We start from the raw sequence: 21,146 nt of genomic DNA on the forward strand, positions 1-21,146 counted from the left end.
AGGATGTGGGCCATGGTCCTGGGGCTCTATCAGTATTGGGGTGGGAGGTTGAGGGAGGCTGGTCACCTCCATTCTAAGAAGGCCCCAGATTTCAGCCACACGAACCTAGGAGTTTTGCAGGGTTGATGTATTACTTCTTCTTTGAATTCCTCTTGGATCCAAAGGTTGCATAACAGTATGTTACTCAGTTTCCAAATGTTAAAACTTTTTCTGACTCTTTTTAAATTTTTTTTTATTAAGACAGCAATTTACAAAGCTTTTTTATAATAAAATTGTTTCAGGCATACAATGTTGCAGCAACAATCCCACAAACAGTATCTCTAAGGTTCCTGCCATTCCCCAGCCTGCACCCTTGTCAGGGATATAACAAATTTATTTCATATTGCTTGCTCCAACCAAACTTCAAAGAATGGCAAATGGAATTATCAGAAGATAAATCAATAAAAATAAATTTGATGATTAATGTTATATGTTTTTAACCTGTGTAAATAATGACATTTAAATCAGTTAATATTATACAGTATACTGCCTATTGCCATTTACATAACTAAGTTTTCATTTCTGGCATCTGAAACATATTCCATTAAATTTTACTTTGTACTTTAACCTTATTTTTAAAAGCCTGTAAGGTTTTTAACCTTTCTTAATCTAGTAGAGGACAACCGTATATGCTGTTAGTGATTGCCAAATTCAGTACCACATGATGGGAAGTTTCTCCTGTCCTGTAAAGGAGCTCTTTTAAAGCTTCTTGTAAAACTGGTTACAAAGCTATGAATTCCCTGAGCTGTTGCCTGTCCATGAAATTCCTTCAAGTCCGAATGATTATCTAGCTGGAGATTTTATTCTTGTTGAGGTGTTCTGTCCGTCGACTTTTTGTAGACTATCTTTCCATATTCTTCTGGCTTGTAGTCTCATTTGATAGATCTGCCGTACATTTTATGGGCTTTCTTTGTAAGTTCCATCCCAGGTGAGGCTCGCCTCTGGCTGGTATCACTGGACCTATTCCAAATAGGAAGGAGAACCCCTTCCTTCCAGAGGGTGACAGGTCCTAGCAGCTTCCACCTCCAGCCTGCATCATATTAAGGACACACACCACAGCTTCTGAAGCTGAGATATACTCAACAAATTATATGCCTCTCACTGTTATTCTTTCTGTAATTCTTTGAGGACAGGCAGAGAAGACAGAAAGCAACCTCTAATCCCTCATCATCTTCCTAGGGGGTTAACTAAAATAAACTCACCCCAGCACAAGAATACTAGAAAAACAATTGGGAAAACATGTAGAAATCCACCAAGTTCAGTGTGTGAAAATAGTATCACCAAGGACATGAACAATACTCCTAGATCCTCAGATAGTGACTTTAATGAGGAGGTTCAGTGAATTCAAACAAACTCAAAGCACAAGTCAGTAAAACACAAGAAAGTAGGAGAATCAAAACAAAAAAGCTAGGGGGCTGGAGTGATAGCACAGCAGGTAGGGTATTTGCCTTGCATGCGGACGGCCTGGATTCAATTCCTAGCATCCCATATGGTCCCCTGAGTGCAGAGCCAGGAGTAACCCCTGTGCATCACCGGGTGTGACCCCCCCACACAACCCCCCCCCCCAAAAAAAGCTATTACAGAAGTGACAGAAATGCAAAACTTGGTAGGTGTATAAAACAAAAGTCAATAAAAGCTCTGAGCAACAGAATAATAGAAGCTGAACAGAAGATTAAGGAGTTCCAAAATGAGATAGAGGAAACCATTGGAAAACAGCAGAAAGTGGAAAATAGTCTGAAAAGAAATAAGCAGCATACTAAAGAACTATGGGATGAGTTCAAGTGGAACAATATGAGTCATTGGAGTTTCTGAAGGCAAATGTGAAGAAACAGTAGTTAAAGAAATCATGGATAAGGACATCTCAGAGTTGAGAAAGGCACTGAGATCCAAGAGGCCTAAAGTGTCCCAGTGAACATGGAAAGTATCATGTTAAGCGAAATGAGTCAGAAAGAGAGGGATAGACATAGAAAGATTGCATTCATTTGGGGAACATAAAGTAACAAAATAGGAGACTAACACCCAAGAATGGCTGAGATTAGTACTAGGAATTTTGCTCCATGGCTTGGAGGCCAGCCACACATGCTAGGGGAAAAGGCAGCTCAGATAGAGAAGGGAGCACCAAATAAAGGGTGTTGGGAGGATCCTCCCAGGATGGGAGAAGCATGCTGAAAGTGGACTATAGACCAAACATGATTGCCACTCAGTGCCTCTTTTGCAAACCACAACACCCAAAAGGAGAGAGAGAACAGAGGGGAATGCCCTGTCACAGAGGCAGGGTGGGATGGAGGTGTGGGGGGTGGAAGGGATACTGGGATCCATGGTGGTGGGAAATGGCACTGGTGGAGGGATGGGTATTTGATCATTGTATAATTGAAACCCAAGCACAAAATTTGTAAGCCTATAACTGTACCTCATGGTGGCTCACTAATAAAAAAAGAAAAAAAGAAAAAGAAATAAAAAAATAAAAAACAAATAAAAAAATGAGTAAAGTATCCCAGTGAAAATAGACCCAATTAAGAAAATTCCAACACACATTATTTTCAAAATGACAAAATCTAAAGATAGAGACAGAATATTGAAATCATCAAGATAAAAATTTACAAACAAAGGAAAGCCCATGAATGACTATTTTTTTATAATTGATTTCTATCTTCCTGGATTTATGGTTTGAAAAGTTATCATATATGATTTTTCTTTACATAATTTCATAGACACTCTTAATTATGTTTCAACATATATATCCTGAAGAATATTACATGTGCACTGGAGAAGGGAATGTGCTTGTTTTTTTAACTCCACTTCTTTATTTAGAGGTCTTATTTCCTGACTGATACTTGGTTGATCAGTGCAGTGACAAAAGTGAGATATTAAAGTCTCCCACAATTACTGTATTGCCATTGATATATATCAACAGGTCTGTCAGCAATTGCTTTGTAAATGGCTGCCTCTTCATTTGGTGCATAGACGTTGATTAGGGTTAACCCTTTTAATCTTTTGAACCTTTAATCAGTTAATAATTTTCATCTTTATATAGTTACTTTCATTGCTTAAATGCTATTTGTTCTGATTCATATGTGACTATCCTACTTTTTCTAGACTATCGTTTATGAGGTTTTTTTTCAACTTCTCATGTTTACCATGAGAGTTTGTGTGTCTTTTGTAAGCAGCAGAAAGTTAGATTTTTCTTTCCTGCTCTCTTACCTCTTTGTTGATGATGTTGCATGCAATTATTTCAAGGTTGCTGACTAGACTTTCAGCTTCTTCCATTCATCTGCTGGTCCTATTCTGTAATCCTTACCTATTTCCTTTCTGTTTGAATGAATTCTTAAATATTCGCTAGTATTTATTTTTACTGAATATCCTTATTGAATCTCTTCAAATAATTTTTTTTATTCAGTAAACACCAGTTCACTGAAGTAATTCAGGATTATTGCACAGAAGACATTCTCAGCTACATTGAAAGTTCTGGTGCTCTTCTTGGCTTCTATCCCTGTCTGTTGATGTAGCTGAAATCCTTTTGTTTTACTGTTGTCCCTTGTGAAAGCAAAGGGTGTTGCTCCCAGTCTGAGCAGTGATCTGGTGCTTCTATTTGTAATGTTAGGGTAGTTAGTGTCTGTGGCTACTGATTTCTGATAGCAATAGGATCTTGTAAAGATAAATGCTTATGAGATTCAACTGGTGCTTTTGGCTAAGTCTTTGCTAAATCCTGTTTAAGTGCAACTGGATTAAAAGAGAGGATATATGGCACCATTGCCTCTATAGCACCAGAAGCTGCTATCGCACTAGAAGATAGTGCATGTGCTTTGCATCTTGGATTGCCAGGATTGATATATGAGCATTATACAGCCCCACAAGTATCATGGGGGAGAGATCCCAAGAAAATAAGCCAGGAGTAGCCTCTGAGTATTGCTGGCTGCAGCCCAGAAATACCAACCAAGAAATTATTTTTAAGAACTATCATTATCTTGCCATCCAATTTTTTAAAGATATTTTTTATGCATGCCTGAGTTTTAGATAAACTTTTACTACAGGTGATAGTCATTAATTAACAAATGGTAATGGTGGGCGGGGCCATAATGGCCAAAGAGAAACAGTTCTGCGTGCTCCTTTGGTATCAACACAAGGCATAAAAATTGCAAGGCAAGTAGCCCACCCAGTATATTCCACCTGGGAGATCTGTTTTATACAAGTCTTTGCTTTATACAAGTTGACAGATCTGAGATTTGTCAAGTCCAACATAGTGTGCTGTCACTCCTCGTGTGAGCAGGGAACAGCTAGTAGTGAGGTAAGCCAAGTTCAGTCACTGACTCACTTCACCTACTTTGATCATGCCTGATATGATGCAGCTTTGCCTCACTCAACAGAATTTAATTTTGAAAGGAAACTGAGGCGTCAACCTTATGGGTAAACGTAACATAAATTACAACCACACCTGCCCCTTCCTGAGAATAGCATTCTGGAAGCACACAGTCTGAGCTCCACTCTGCAGGTAATTCCATTTGGAAAGGATTGTAGTTTAGCTCAGAAACCTCAAAGCAGTTGCTCCAGATTTAATCTTCATCCTTAGTCAGAAGATAATAAGTACAAGATCTAAAAAGCTCAGTTTTGTGTGTAGACTTTGTATCAGAAAGAGACTGGGATCTGGCAGAACTTGGCACAGACAGGGCACAGTTTTCCCAGAGAAAGCCATTGGAGGCTTCCATTTCCAAAGCTGGTGTGATTCATGATACCACAACCAAGTGTATGACACCCAAAGGAACAAAGGGAAGGGGAGGGGAGAATATTAATAACTATAAAGGATGGTTACTATTCTTCAAAATATTTTTTTAATTTAATAAAATGAAAATCAACTTGCTTTACCTTACAGTAAATTTAAAAGAATGATTTATATAATTATTACATGCTAAAATTTTAGGTGAAATAAGAACAAGGGCATGATAAAGGATGATATGGAGAAATAAGGATAAGTTTAGTGTGATTTTGTTAAGTAGTTTAGATTTTATCATAAAAATCCAAAGGAAAGCTGAGACATCAAGTATAAGGTCCTCTTGATACATAAGTGGTATCCTTAAAATACCATTAAAAGTTCTGATGTGGTCACTTGACCCACAGGAAAACCTTGAACTCTCCTTACCCATAAAGGGTGATCCCTTGTGGTTTCAACCTTCTTATGTTTATTGAAATTCAAGTCTTCCCTCAATAAATGATTTTTTTTTTTACCACTCAGTTATTTATTCAATAGATTTTCCTACCAGAAGTACCTTTCCTCTGTTCTGTTCTCTTTTTTCTCTTCCTTTGTTCCTTACCATAGGATATGTCAGTCTACACTATATCCCTCTTTTCCTCCAAAATAAAATGATCTTGGTACCTTTGACATTTAATATTAAGAGCAAAGAAAACATTGCTTGATTGATTTTGCACAGAAATTTGACAAGATTTTAAAAGTTTAAAAAAATAGATGACTTTTTAAAAAAACTGTTTTTTAATAAATCACCGTGAGATATAGTTACACACTTACAAACTTTCATGCTTACTTTTCAGTCATACAATGATCGAGTACCCATCCATCCACCAGTGCCCATTCTACACCACCAGTTTTCCCAGTATCCCTCCCACCACCCCCATCTCCGCCTCTGTGGCAGGCACATTCCCTTTTACTCTCTCTCTCCTAGTAGATGACTCAGTATATTTATGTTAAAAATAGTATGGTTGGTGTTTTTGTTATTTTGTACTCAAGAGTAAAGTTTGTTGGATATAAAGCACTTTGGCAGGCTTCATGGACATAGTTAGCATAAATATCTCAACATTATAAGAGCCTGTTCTAAACAAAATATGCAAATCATGGTGTCTACACAGTGTTTAGTCTATTGGCAAAGTGAAACATATATAGTGTACTATTGTCCAAGGTAGCATGTGATAGATTTAATGCCTAGTGAGAGGAAAGGATCAGTTTTACAAAGGGATAACTCAAAGGTGAGCACATACTTTGCTTACAGGAGCCCTAGATTCGACCTCTGAAACATGGACCCTAAACACTATGTCTGGGGTACAGCTTCATAACGGCAACAAAAATTTTTTCTCAATATTTTACTTTTATAAAATTTAATGTTTGTTATATTGATATTTAATTCTACAGTATTTTAAATTCATAATCTGAGATAGCCTGAGTGCTTTAAAGATCGTTGAATAAAAATAGTTGTTGCCCACTTCTTGTTCTAATTTTATGCTTTATTAGTATTCTAATACTGTGTTAGAGTTCACTTAAAAACCAAAAATAGTAAGTTTAGTATCTTAAATGTATTGCAATTCTATTTACAGATTGTCTTTAATAAGTACTTTGTACTTTTATGTCTTCATTAAATTCAGTTACCATTTTTGGCAGTACTCACTGAATTTTCAGTACAACATGGTTAAGCACAATTTTCTTAAATTGTGTGAGACAATTTAAATCTAAATCCTGAAGGGGTCAAAAGTAGAGCACCTGCCTTGTGGGTATGAGGCTGTAATTTGATTTACAGTTCTACTCTTGCATGCTGAGTTTGTGACCCTGATAACACTACATCTGTGATCATGAGTACCAAAACCCTACAGTAAGCATCTCAGCAAAGTGTGATCCCCAGGCATTGCAGCAATAAAAAAAAATTCAAAACATAAGTCAGAGAACAGAGAAAGGAGATAGGTGGTAGGTAGACAAGCAGATTCTGAAATAGTGGTCATTTTCTTCCCACCAATTTCTTGCTATAAGGATTCTATTTTCAAAGCACATATGATATAATATATAGCCTTAATGTAACATTTCTTAGATGAGATTAGAAAATTCAACTAATATTTTGGATTAGAATATTCTAGTTTTTGTTTCTTTTGTTTTTAAGCCACACCCAACAGTGCTCAGGCCTTATATCTGGCTTTGTGCTCAGGGATCACTCCGGGAGGTGCTCAGGGGACCATATGCTCAGGATTGAACCTGGGTTGGCCGCATGCAAAGCAAGCTTTTACTATCTCTCTAGCCACAAGGTCAGGATATTTTATATGAGGTTCTCCAGCAAGTATTGCTTTTTAACACTGGTTTCCTCTACACTGACTCTCTTAGGAAAACAAGAATGAAAGTTAGTTCTTTGCTTAAAGAGAGATTAGCTTCCAATAATAATAATTTCCGTACTTTGCTGATGTTTAAATAAGGCAGGATTTTCTGACATTATATTTCTAAGGTATCTAGAATGCTATTTAGATTTATTTTCCAACATCATAGAGATAATTACTGGCAGTCATTTTTACCAAAAGTTTCTTGGGCTGGGAATGTGACTCGGATAAAACATATGCCTTGCAAGACTTGGGAAGCCCTGACCTTGATTCCCGGTACTGGGAGGAAATAAGAAAGGGAAATTTATTAATTCCTAAATTATGTTATATGTATAAATATATTAATAATGAGTACAGATTAAAATTTTAAAGATAAACACAGAAGTACTCCCATTCTCAAACCTTAAAAATACTGTTTATACTCTGCACAATCATCTACTATACAGTCAATTAAATACCTCATCCTATATTGAAGGGCATAAGGGCTGGAGAGATAGTACAGCAGGTAGGGCACTTACCATGTATTCACTCAAACTGGATTCAATTCCTGGAACCCTGTATGGTCTCCCAAGTGCTGCCAGAAGTGATCCCTGAATAATTTTTCCTTACTCATGGCATAGAGCCATGAATAAGTTCTGAGCAGTGCTGGGTGTGACCCCAGAACAAATAAATAAATAAATAAATAAATAAGATGTATGTACTGATGCCAGTGCATACTGCTGGTGGCTCATGCTATACTGTGATTTAATTAAAACAAATTACAGTGCCAGCATGAACATGTTAATAGACAATTTTTCTATCATTTTTCCAGCCAATTATCTTAATTGCATTGCATGATATGCTTAATTTTATATTTATATATCATCTGAAAAGAATATATAAATTTTATAAAGTGTAATTTTTATGTGGTTAATATTAAATAAAATTTTGAGGTCATATCATCTACATTTGTTTCATAAATGTTGTTTAGTAAATAAGGGGATAAATAGTAGTAAAGAATGGTTATGTGTATTTGTAACCAATCGCTTTTTATTTATTATTGGGTGTGTGGGTTGGGTCCACACCTGGCAGTGCTCATCGGGCTAGTCGTAGTTCTGTGCTCAGAAATGACCCCTGATGATACTGGAGGAGCATTTGCAATGACAAATCAAGTCTGGGTCACAATAAAGATAAGCATTCTATCACTGTATTACCTCTCCTTCCCACCAGAAACTTAATATAGATGTCTCATAAAATTAAATATGATAGTAGTGTTTCAGTACTTAATTTGCTACTCAGGTGATGTTTAATGGTTTCTTAAAGATATGCTTGTTTTATATCATTTAAAATGTAGTAAAATTTAAAAAATTTGAATATAAAATGATTGTTTTTTATTTATAGAATATTATTTAAAGACAAAGATCGCAATTGGGATGAAATAGAAAACAAGTTAAGAGCTGAAAGTGAAGTCCCTATTGTGAAAACTTCAAGTATGGTATGATAATTTTTCCTTTTATTTATTTATATTTTTTGGCTTGGGAGCCACACCTGGCAGGCAGTGCTTTAGTACAACATTGCCCACTATACTATCTCTCTGGGCCTGGTAATCTTTCTTGAATATTAATAATAGGGCTTTATTTTAGGGAATAATATGCTTATTCTAAAATTGTTAGTTAAAATCATAAAAACAGGAATATGTATGCAAACATACGTGATTTTATTCCTTTATCTGTCTCAGTATCAAAGTTCTGATTGTAACTTTGATTGCTTCAAAGTTGTAAGGTTTGAATGACAAAAAACATGTTTTTCACTGTGACATGTTCTTATTCTTGTGATAATTATGCAATATAACCAATTTTTAAATAAGGGTCTAACATAAGTATAAATTGCATAAATCATTTTCACCTACTTCAGTATTGCTTGACTCCTCAAAAATTTGTACAGATTTTTACTGTTCAGGAAAGGATCCTACAACTGATGCTGCAGTTTATATTTTCCTGAATAATATCCTTAACAGTAGCATTTTCACAAAGTAGTTATCAGGTTGAGCAATGTAAAAATCTTATATAGTAGTGCTATCTTGAGCATTTCATCTTCTGTTACTATCTCATTGGGAAAAAAATCAGTTACAACATTAGATATCTCAAACTTTGTTCAATCCCTGGCACCCAGTATGTTTCCCAACTCCACCAAGACTGAAGCCTGAGTGAAGAGGCAGGAGAAAACAATGAGTACTGCCAGATGTGGCTCATAAAACAAACAAAAAACTTAAAACCTTCAGTCTTATTTAATGGATGTCATAATTGTTTCATGAGTATAGGACTAATTATAAAATGAAAAATCTTTTACGGATTAAGGAAATTGCTCAAAGGGTTGGAGAGCATGCTTTGCATGCAGGATACCTGTGTTTAATCCCTTGCACCATAAGGAGCTACCCCGTGTTGCCTCAAAATATTAATAATAATAATCTCTTTTTTGTCACTGCTTTCCCACAGGAGATTTCTTCTATCTTACAGGAGCTAAAAAGAGTTGAAAAGCAACTACAAGGTAAATTTATACTGAACTAACACTATTTGTATATGTGAATAGAAATAGAATTGTATACAGCTAAATTATGCATAAAAACAAACAAACAAACACTGTTCTCCTGTTGTTCATCGATTTGCTCGAGCGGGCCCAGTAACGTCTCCATTTTGAGACTTAATTGTTACTGTGTTTGGCGTATTGAATATGTCACAGGTAGCTTGCCAGGCTTTGCCATGTGGGTGAGATACTCTCGGTAGCTTGCCGGGCTCTCCGAGAGGGGTGGAGGAATCGAACCAGGCTAGGCCAGGCTGGCTGCATGCAAGGCAAATGCCCTACCGCTGTGCTATCTCTCCAGCCTGAATACATAAAAAGGAGAATTTAAAACCCAGTTTAAATAAATAAAATTTAAAAGGCAAACAGCAGATATACAGACTAGATGTTATTAACTAATTGACAATTTTATACATATTTTTAATTATTTTGTATTTCTATTATGTTACACATATGTACAGATGGAAAATAGATGAAAATACATTAAATGCATTATATTAGCACAGCAGTAGGGCGTTTGCCTTGCACACAGCCAACATGGCCGACCCTAGTTCGATTCCTCCACCCCTCTCAGAGAGCCCGGCAAGCTACCAAGAGTATCTCGCCCGCACAGCAGAGCCTGGCAAGCTCCCCGTGACGTATTCAATGTGCCAAAACACAGTAACAACAAGTCTCACGATGGAGACGTTACTGGGCCCGCTCGAGCAAATCAACGAACAACAGGAGGGCCTTTACTTTTACCTTTACAATGTAATTACATTGTATTACCTGTTGAGCATTTAATTTAATAATGCTTAAACTTGTGATATAACTCAATGAACTTGTGTTTTTAATATGAATGAGAAGAAGAGGAGATGAGGAAAGAAATTCTGCCTCCAGAGTTTGACAGGGACTTTGTTTTGGTTTTGTGTCAGATCTTAAGCATACATTAATCCATATTTGTATCTTCTCTTAGTCATTCCCACAAGAAGCATTTTCACAAACTAGCCAGTTGCTAGTTCTATTCAGCTTTACTGCTTGATTTATGATAGTTTCATTTTTTTTTAATGTTATGGTGCAGGGATCAAACCCAGAGCCTCGTGCATGTGGGACAAGGGTTCTAGTAGTGAACCACATCCCCATTCTCAGGTTAAGTGCTGTTTAACTGCTATTCAAACTCAACACATATTTTTGATTAATGTAGGAGTACTGCTTTTTATTCAGCCACTGATTAAGATGATTAACTCTAAATTACTTTTTTTTCTTTTATTGAATCACTGTTAGATACAGTTACAAAGCTTTCATATTCGAGATTCAGCCATACAATGATCGAACACCCATCCCTCCACAGTGCACACTTTCCACCACCAGTGTCCCCAGTATATCAGGCCCCCCCCCCCATCCCAGTCCTCACCCTGCCTCCATGACAGGCAATTTCCCCAGTACTCTCTCTCTACTTTTGGACATTATGTTTTGCTCGAATTTTCCCACCATCATTCAAGCCTGCTTGCCAAGGGGAGATGCTAGATCATTTATTGTCTGTTGCTCATTTTAAATATCTTGGATGACGCAGCCGCGTGCTTGTGGAATCCTAGATTGTAAATGGTTTTTGTAGGGCATTAATCTATTTTGGGATTCAGTTGGGCATCTCCGGACCAGGGATGTTGGTGCACTAAGATCGCCCCCAGAAGCACATTGTGGGTGTGACAGCCATGCCAATGAGCAGGCAGGGAGCCAGGGAGGGATAGCCTAGCGCCTCTGCCCCCATGCGGCATGGAGATTTACTCCTGGAACCCACATATCTGGGGCTTGATGTGGAAGCTCTTTGTCACCGGGATTCCATCTGGAGTAGGCAGGGAGACTCTATCTGGGGTGCCACGGTGAAATTGGCTTGGTATGGGGTCTAGAGAGATCTGTGGTGTCTTCCGGGATTCACTGCTGTGTCCCTGGCTTTTGACCTCTTTCGAGATTTATTTATGGGTGTCTAAAGCAAGGCCAGTAATGGAGTTTACACGGTGGCGCAGGAGTTGGTTCATGGGGGTGACTACCAGTGCTTCCATGTGTATTGGGAAGTGGGGAGAGGTAGCCCACCCCAACTTCGTGAAAGCCTGGAGATGTCAGTCACAAAACCTCCATACCCGAATTTTCAGCAGATTATATCTTGGTGAGGACCGTCCTGAGATAGTGGAGTCAGGCCGGGGGTTTGGTGGTGATTTTGGATTGTGAAAGCAAGCGGCTGATGGGGGCTCTGCTTGGGCAGGCACAGGCCAACCTGCCGCCCTCTGGTTTACCCCAGTCTGTTCAGCCATGTGCAGGTCCAAGAATAACTGTGGCTTTTGGTATCATTCAAGATTTATCTATGGGTCTCTGAAATAAGGCCAATAAATGAGCTTGTATAGCTGAGCCAGAGGTGGATTGTGGGTATGACTCCCACATATCTAACTTTTGGTCATTTAATTTCTTGTTAAACTTGGTCCAAGTTGTTGGGGGTTGGCCAAAGGCACAACAGTAATTTTGGGCTATCAGGAAGCCTGAAGACACCATCAGGCTGCTGATGCACTCGCCCCGCAGGTACAGGTACCTGTTGGCGGCATCATACCCCCCAACCTCAACACACTTAAGAGTTAAACTGTACCCTCATGACTAAAAATGATGTTCCATGATAACTACTGACAGATAATATGGAAGTAAACTTTTTAAAAGGTCTTGTAAGTGAATCTTGTATTTATAGTCTTTCATTCTCCCTACTTCCCACTCCACCCAATCCATACTTGCAAATCACTGAGGTTTTTCCCTTGTCCACTCAAGGATTTATGTATTAGAGCAGCTAATTTTTGGATTAGAGCACTGTCTCTTTAAAAGATCTATTTGGCCTTCTGAGACTGCCATGGGATATTATATACTAAATAAAAAGGCCCTGTGGTTTAGTGAAGCAAGTATACTTGCATAAAATCCTATCAGACACTACTTAAATCTACTCTCATTGGGATGTATGAGATCTTTCCTTAATATCAAAATACTCTAGTATTTTACCTCACCAATTTTGAAGTTAATATGACTACCATCTAGTAACTAATCCCTAATTTGTCTGAGTAGAAAATAGTTAGGGTAATTTATTAGAATCATAATATTTTTACTATCTACAAACAATTCTGAAAGAAAAATTTAAATATCTTTCCTGAATTCTACATTCCTAAAATACCAGGCTCTAAATGCCCCTAAGAAAGGCAACTCAAGGGATCAGAATCATTCAGGTTGGTATAATATATAAAGAAAACTACCCTGGGCCCAGGGAAATAACAAAAGAGTTTACTGAAGACCCCAGCACCTCCAGGAGCAACCCCAAACACCAAACTAGGAGTAATCATTGAGCACAGGTTTTGGATCCAAAAGCGCCCGCCCCCCTCCAATAAATAAATAAAAATCATCCTGAGAAGGCATCACTCAGCCTTCTGAAGTCTGGCCCATTTAATTAAGGGAGTATTACCAAGAGTGACCCTTGAACTTTAAGAGGTTCCCAAATTATTAATAACCAACTTTGAATAATACTGAAAGTGGTATTAAGTATATTTTAGAGTAGATAAGCTTATTTCTAAGTATCAGGAATTGTATTATCCCTGACATAAGCAGTTTGTTATCTTAAAACTTAACTGTTGGGAAAAAAGAGCAGTACTTTTGTGCTTTTATTGTACTTTTTTGTTGTACTTATACTTTTGGTACTCTGTACCTTGCATGTAGCCTACTCCAGTTCAATTCCCAGCACCTTCCTTATACTCAGTGATCCCCTTGAGCATTGCAGCGTGCTCCTGTAGGGTGGCCTAGGTAAACTTCAGAAGCACTGAATCCCTAGGCCCTTTTCATTGAACTTGAGATTTGGTTGCTAAATATCACAAAGGAACCCTGGGGCCACCTCAGCACTGCTTGGGAGGCTTTCACCCTTCGGCCCTAAAGAATGTAACTGTAGTTACAGCTATATCCTGTTTTCTTCCGTTCCTTCTTTTTTTTTTTTTTTCCCTACAGCTATCAACGCTATGATTGACCCGGATGGAACTTTGGAGGCTTTGAACAACATGGGATTTCCCAATGCCATCTTGCCGTCTCCACCAAAACAGAAGTCCAGTCCTGTGAATAACCACAGCAGCCCGGGTCAGACACCGACACTTTGCCAACCAGAAGCTAGGGTTCTTCATCCTGCTGCTACCTCAGTCTCAGCTGAATTTGAGAATACCGAATCTGAGGCTGATTTCAGTATACATTTCAATAGGTTCAACCCTGATGGGGAAGAGGAAGATATTACACTACATGAATGACTTTCTCTTGATTTTTTTTAAATACTTGCCTTTGGAAAAACTAGGAGTATTGGAAGCAGCATATTGTTGATTTATACATAAGACAAGAGAGCTTGGTCAACTGCAATCTTGTAATTTCTGTTTTGTTAATTTTATTTTTCAGCTTATAGTGTGATATTATTAATTCTTTTAAACCATTTAAAATAACTTCTTGATGCACATATAGGAAAAAGCAAATTTGGTAGTTTATTTTTATGGTTTGAATACTTTCAAATTATACAGTTGCATTCTTTCCCTTCATAGATATTTTTTTTTTCTTTAAGCCCTGCTGTGACCTACAAGCAGCCTACATTCGAACATTTCTGACCCCAGTGTCTCCAGTGCCAAGCTGCTCCCTGAAATGGACTTTCTCCTCATCTGTATAGATTTGTTGAACTTCTATTTTGCTTCTTTATAATAGGATTTATATTGCTGTTCATTTTCATTGGAAACAGTAACATATTTCCACAGTAAAATGGACCCTTCAAAACAAATCATTCTTGGTTCTAAATTTTCCAACATATATGAGATTTATGTAACCTTTATAGCTACATAAATTGGGATCTACAGAGATTAACTATTAAGTTTGCCCTAAGATTTGTTGGAAGTGGTAGGTGGATATATCTATATATCAATAAGGACTAACCATCTTTTTTTTGTACATAGCAGATTAATAATACTGTATTTTGTTTCAACCCCAGTGTGTGTTTTACTCCACTTTTAAAGAGTCCAATTTGGTACATTTTTTTTGCATTTGTTTGATAGAAGCAAGATTTTATCTCATTTTAGGACAGGTGATAACTAGAAAGATTTAACTAGGCAGGTAGCTTTGGTGGAGTCTATTTTTAAAACTAAGAACATGTATAATGGTTCTGTGTTATATGTGACAGTTGAAAACAAATTTCCTTTAAGATGATCATGAAGTTAAAATTTTCTTCATTAGAAGACTTGGAGAACCTGTAGTCATAATAGTTTCACTCCCAAGCAATGAATTGTTTCTGTGTATTTCCCAGTAGGACCCATAGTAAATACTGTCTCAGTCTTGTACATATATGCGGACCCTGCAAGATGATACTGACAATGACTTTGGCCTATACTACTAAAATAGGAAGCTTATGAAATTATCTTGTTACCTTGATTTTTCTTTTTCCAAGTAAGATCACATTTGGATAGGTTTTAAAAGAAAGTAATTATCTTTGTGTTTCCAGAACACTATGGCAACTCTTAATTCGGTTAAATATTGTTAGTAAACTTGTATTTACCCTCTGATCCCATTACTCTATAAAGGTTAAAATGGCAAGTTTTGCAACTTTTATGAAATGTTCTTTAGCATTTCTGAAATAATTCTGTGCTATATTTGTTTTAATAAACAGATTAACTGTTCATCTGAAAACTTTATAGAATTTTTTAAGTCCCGTATGTTGAGCTAGCTAATAAAGATGCAAAAGAAAAAAAATTTTGTAGAGATGTAGAACAAAAGTTTGTTGTATAATGGATCTCATATTTTTTTTAAGTTTAAAAAAGAAAATTAACTATCCTCCATGTAAAGCTAAATTCTCCATTATATCTAATAAAGGAAGATTGAAAAAGACTTTAAAGAATATAAATGGAAAATTTTAAAGAAGTAAATGACATTAAAACCAGGCCAGTCCATTTAACAAAATAATTGAGTAAAATATTCACATGTTACTTCTTTTATTATTTAATGTTTGGGTACTGATTATATCCACATGGAACTAGAAGGTAAGAAGTTATGTAGGAAAATATTAACATCTACTCTACTTACATTATTGTTTAATTGTTTACATGCTTTTGTTCAATAATAAGCATTTGGCCTTTTACTGTTATTTTTATTTTGTATGAATACATTATTCTCCTTATTTATTTTTGTTACATTTATTACTTATGTTATTTTGTTATGCATTTAAAACTTCATTTTTGAATAAAGTGTTTCTGGAACTTTATGCAAAGATTCTACATTTTATTTCTTCTGCCATCTGAATACTTCATCAGTTTACCAGATCCATGAATATTCACCATTTCCAAGTCTCAGGAAAAGAAAGAAACTGATCATTTTGAAACCTCATACTATTTTGACTAAGGAAGAAGATATTTTCTTAGCAACTTATAACTTGTGAGACTATAATTGATACTATAATTAGAGTATACATAGTATATATTTGGGGGCTGGACTTGAATGCTTTATGACAGTGATACATTTGGGAAAGATGAAATCTTAACTCTACAACTTTAGAATAATTCATTTGACTTTGTTCTTTTATTGTGTCAATCCCACTCAAGATCTTTAATACATCCTTATTTTTTTTTCTCTTTGACTTTTTGTAATCTGGCCTTAATGTGCCAGATCCAGAATCTTTTCTGAAAATTCCTGACAACCTGAATTTCTTTATCCTTCTGTGCTTTATTCCCTGCACTTCCTTGATGCTTACTCATATGCTTTTCACTTTTCAGATCCTCCAGTCTCTTAATGACTGTAAATGGCGTATTTTTCTCTTTTCCTTTCCAAACTAGTGCATATAAATTTTTCTAAGTAGCACTGTAGCACTGTCCTCCCATTGTTCATCGATTTGTTTGAGCGGGCACCAGTAACGTCTCCATTATGAGACTTGTTGTTACTGTTTTTGGCATATCAAATACACCACGGGGAACTTGGAGGCTCTGCCATGTGGGCAGGATACTCTCGGTAGCTTGCCACGCTCTCCAAGAGGGACAGAGGAATCAAACCCAGGTCGGCTGCGTGCAAGGCAAACACCCTACCCGCTGTGCTAAGTAACTAAAATAATTTTTACTTCCTAGTTGCATTCAGAAATATCTACATCATTTTGTATTCTTTTAGTACTTGAATATGCTTGCCTTATCTCTAAGAGGAAACTTTACTTAAAACTTTTTAGGATCCATTCATGTCTCTTGTAAGCAAAATGAGAACATCAGTGTTATCCATCATTATTATCTATTACTTTCAAATAGTTCTTTTTATTTAGTGATTAGTGATTCTTTCTCCTATAAGTTCTATCATTGTGTTCTCCTAGAGATTTTTATCTAGTCTTCAAATATGTGCTAGAAGCCTAAAATCAAGGCACTGAAATTGGTCTCACAAGACTTTGCATTCTACTTGCTCTCACAGACTTTATAGTGTAGATTAATAAAATAGATAAGAAATCAAATAATTGATGATTCCAAATCACATTGAACTTTACTTCCCAATGGGTCTGTCCTGTAGACAATTTCTTAAAAGTAAGCACAATCTAATACTCAACTAGTTATTCAATTTAAAACATTTTTATTCCAGTTTCCAAGGTCCGACTTCCAATTTTCCCTGTTCCCTTTTGCTTCCTCTTTGCTTATAAATAGACTCACCCATAGTCTCTTGAATCAATTGAAATTTACTTCCACAATACTATAAAGTTTTAAACTAGATAAGGTATAAGGAGTTTTCTCCAATAATGTGATACTGCTTCAAGATCCCTGAGGAATCCCAGTAGACAGCTAAATTCTAGCTGAAACTGAGGCAAATTCTCCAAGAAGTTATTCCCAGGATTTCTAAATTTTTATAAATCCATATTTGTTTTGTATATGTTGTAATTGACCACTCCAGTTGTGGATTATCTTAGCTCAGTTCAAATCCTTGTTTAACAGTCTTCTTTCCTAAATAAAAGTTTCCTACCCGGCGGTCCTACACATATGATGTTAGGACACATACTGTACCCAGATACACTTGACTCCACCCTGCCCCGCCCAGCACACACACACATTGTTTCTTTTCCTGATGCTGGCCCCATTCAGTCTGTCTTTCTCATTTCACTATCTGAAACTTGGTTGACTTAGTACTCTTTCAGTACTTAGACATATATTGAAATGTTCAGCAAACATTTGTTCATTAAAATCTTTTAGAATTATTACGGAATAACTACTAACCATAACTACTTTTATGTTATAACCTTATATAAATCCTTTATGTGTGTTATTTTATATATGTTAAAGATAACATCTTCATTTTATCTCTTAATTGTCAACAAAAATTATGATACACAGGAACTGACAAAGTTTCGGTCGTATATTCAGCAGCCCACCTAAGATTTAGTATTTTTAACTTGGATATTGAAATTCTTTGATTTGGACAGAAGCTTACCCTTTAGTGCTTCACCCAGAAATATGGACTACCTGGACCATCCTATATATCCTCTTTTCAAGATTTTGTCTTCAGTCACTGAACATAGACATGAAGAGATATTTGTGAATAAATAAATGCTCTGGGAATAATAATTTTTCTTCCTAACATGCTTTAGCAGTAATTAGCAGTGATCAAGTATTAGGAATGCCTCTCTTATATTCTATATATCTTTTGGAAGAGAAAGTTAACTATGTCCTAGAAATCTACATGTAGAGTACGAATGCTATCAAAAACTGTCAGTTTATGAACTGGTTCTGCTCTACCTTAAAGAGACAAAGACCTCAGAGTGCAAATTTCAGATAACTGTCATTAGTTAGTCCATATTAGAACTTTTACCATCTATTTGTTATGAGATAGCTTGGGAGATCTGTCTGCCTAATTATTGTTAGGATACTTGTAGGGACAGATGAACAGCAAACAAGACAAATGAAAATAGATAAAAGAAAATACTAATTGGACGAATAGAGAATGTCCCTGGAGCTTTCTTGGGATAAACTATGCAAGCTATTGTTGATTCACTGAGAGAAGCCAGATTTTTAGAACCTGACACTTGTAAATGAAATAATAAGTAAATATGAGGATTTTTATACTAATTTGCAATAATGAGTGAGCATGGGGACAGTTGAATTTTCCATGAATGAGGAATTTTCCCTAAATATGAAAAACATTTAAATGATAATATATTTGCATATTAGATTCTTTATATTCATAATAGCATTGTTATATATAGTCACACACACAGTTCTACTTTTGCTTTTTCCATTGTTGTTTTCATGCCTAAGTACCTGTGGCTATACAGGTAACCTATTTCCCACATGAGTTTCCAGTATTGTCTCATCAGTGATGAATAAAAGATTTTCATATCCAAGATTCTGTTCAGCTGTTTTCCAGATTTATGTCCAGCTTCTGGAGAATAGATGAACTTTACTATGTATGTTTTCCACTCGGAGTTATTATCCATGATTGTATCACAAAGAATTTACTCCAAATTCGTAATTGACTCCAAAAAGACCTGATAGTGTCGATAGCATTGAAAAAAAAAAGATGAAGGGAAGTGGTACACTTTGGAAATTGAAGGACACCTTATGAAGTTAAATATTTACCAATTATATGACCCGGCCATTTAATTCCTAGTATTTTTTATATGAGCTATGAAACCATCTGACCACAGAAATATTTTAATACAATTATAGAAACTTTATTTGTAATATCTAACAACTGGAAACATGCCAATGTTCTTCAACCAGTAACTAGACAAGCGAATGGTAATACATGCATAAAGTGTGATTCTATTTAGTAATGAAGAGGAACAAGCTACTGTCAATATCCTGGATCAGTTTAAAAATAAAAAACATGCTGAGCTAAAAATAAAAAAGCTGACTCAGTATTTGCTTGTATCATTCAATTTATGCAAAGTCTGAAAACAACGATTTGAAGAGCAGTGTGTGGGGAGGGAAAATTGCAGAAACTGGACTTTGGGGCATAGTGGTGGTTAAGGAGTGAAACTTTGAAGAAATTTGTTACACTCTACACATAATACTTTTGTTGTGTGTAACTTCTCAGTAAAGTTGGTCAATTTTAGAAGATATAGACACTTTCCCTTAACTTAGCAGTGTAGCACTGTCCTCCTGTTTTTTATCGATTGGCTCGGAGCAGGCGCCAGTAACATGTCCATTGTGAGACTTGCTACTGTTTTTGGCATATCGAGTATGTCCCGGGGAGCTTGCCAGGCTTTACCATGTGGGCAGAATACTCTCAGTAGCTTGCCAGGCTCTCCAAGAGTGTGGAAGAATTGAACCTTGGTTGGCCGCATGCAAGGCAAATGCCCTACCCACTATGCTGTCACTCCATCCCTCGCCTAACTTAGATGCATATAATTACTTTTTCAAATTACTTTTTTTAAAATTTTTTATTTATTTTTTAAAAAAGTGAGATACCATGAGATACAGTTGTAGACTTACATATTTTGTGTTTGGGTTTCAATTATACAATGATCAAATGGAGTACTATGTAGCGGTTAGAAAAGATGAAGTCATGAAATTTACATACAAGTAGTACTACATGGAAAGTATCATGTTAAGTGAAATGAGTCAGAAAGAGAGGGATAGACATAGAAAGATTGCATTCATCTGGGGAACATAAAGTAACCAAATAGGATACTAACAGCCAAGAATGGCCGAGATTAGTAACATGAATTTTGCTGCATGGCTTGGAGGCTAGCCACACGTGCTAGGGGAAAAGGCAGCTCAGATAGAGAAGGGAGCACCAAATAAAGGGTGCTGGGAGGATCCTCCCAGGATGGGAGAAGCATGCTGAAAGTGGACTATAGACCAAACATGATTGCCACTCAATGCCTCTTTTGCAAACCACAACACTCAAAAGGAGAGAGAGAGGGAATGCCTTGCCACAGAGGCAGGGTGGGATGGAGGGTGGGAGGGATACTGGGTGTATTTGATCAAATTACATTTTTTTGACTTCTCGCTCTCAGGCCTTCCTATACTGATTCCTAGCCCCAAAGGCCAGGGCAACCAGATGGGAAGAGCCCTTGATGTATTTAGATGATAGATAAGGCCAATGTCAGCATTATGGATCCATAAGTGTGTGTCATGGGTTTAAGAGCTGGGTGTCAGGAACTTGTTCAGTTTACAGTACCTAGGAAAAGGTCCGGTTTTATAGTCTTCAACAAATGTGGGGAAAAAAATTAAGTTATTTCTTCAAATGTTCATTCTTTAACTTCAACATTGTCATGTCTGATTCAGATACTCTAATTGCATGCATGTAGTTACTCAAAGCTATCTTGATGCTCTTTTTATTGGGGTATTTTAAGCTTTTATTGTTAATTTTTTTATTTTTAATCTATACTCGATGGTGGCCAGAGTTCTTACTCCTGGCTCTGCCCTTATGAATCTCTTCTGGAAGACTCAGGGGACTATAGGGGACACTGGTGATCAAACCCAGGTCAGCTGTTTGCA

General features: G+C 36.6%; 1 protein-coding gene across 8 annotated transcripts in view; it reads left to right on the forward strand.

Moving 5' to 3' along the window:
- The window catches only part of CEP170 (centrosomal protein 170), a 136,265-nt gene extending 120,319 nt beyond the window's left edge, over positions 1 to 15,946 (forward strand). For 7 of the 8 annotated variants that reach the window (XM_056131481.1, XM_056131465.1, XM_056131472.1 and 4 more), the window contains 3 exons: positions 8,500 to 8,593; positions 9,594 to 9,645; positions 13,675 to 15,946. In XM_056131481.1, the coding sequence (XP_055987456.1) occupies positions 8,500 to 8,593; positions 9,594 to 9,645; positions 13,675 to 13,964 (436 nt within the window). In that variant the 3' untranslated portion in view covers positions 13,965 to 15,946. The remainder of the gene's footprint in view (positions 1 to 8,499; positions 8,594 to 9,593; positions 9,646 to 13,674) is intronic. The other variant, XM_056131491.1, reaches the window with a different exon arrangement.
- The last annotated feature ends 5,200 nt before the right edge of the window (positions 15,947 to 21,146 follow it).

Source organism: Sorex fumeus, unplaced genomic scaffold (assembly GCF_029834395.1).
Source record: "Sorex fumeus unplaced genomic scaffold, SorFum_2.1 ptg000007l, whole genome shotgun sequence".
Taxonomy (NCBI): domain Eukaryota; kingdom Metazoa; phylum Chordata; class Mammalia; order Eulipotyphla; family Soricidae; genus Sorex; species Sorex fumeus.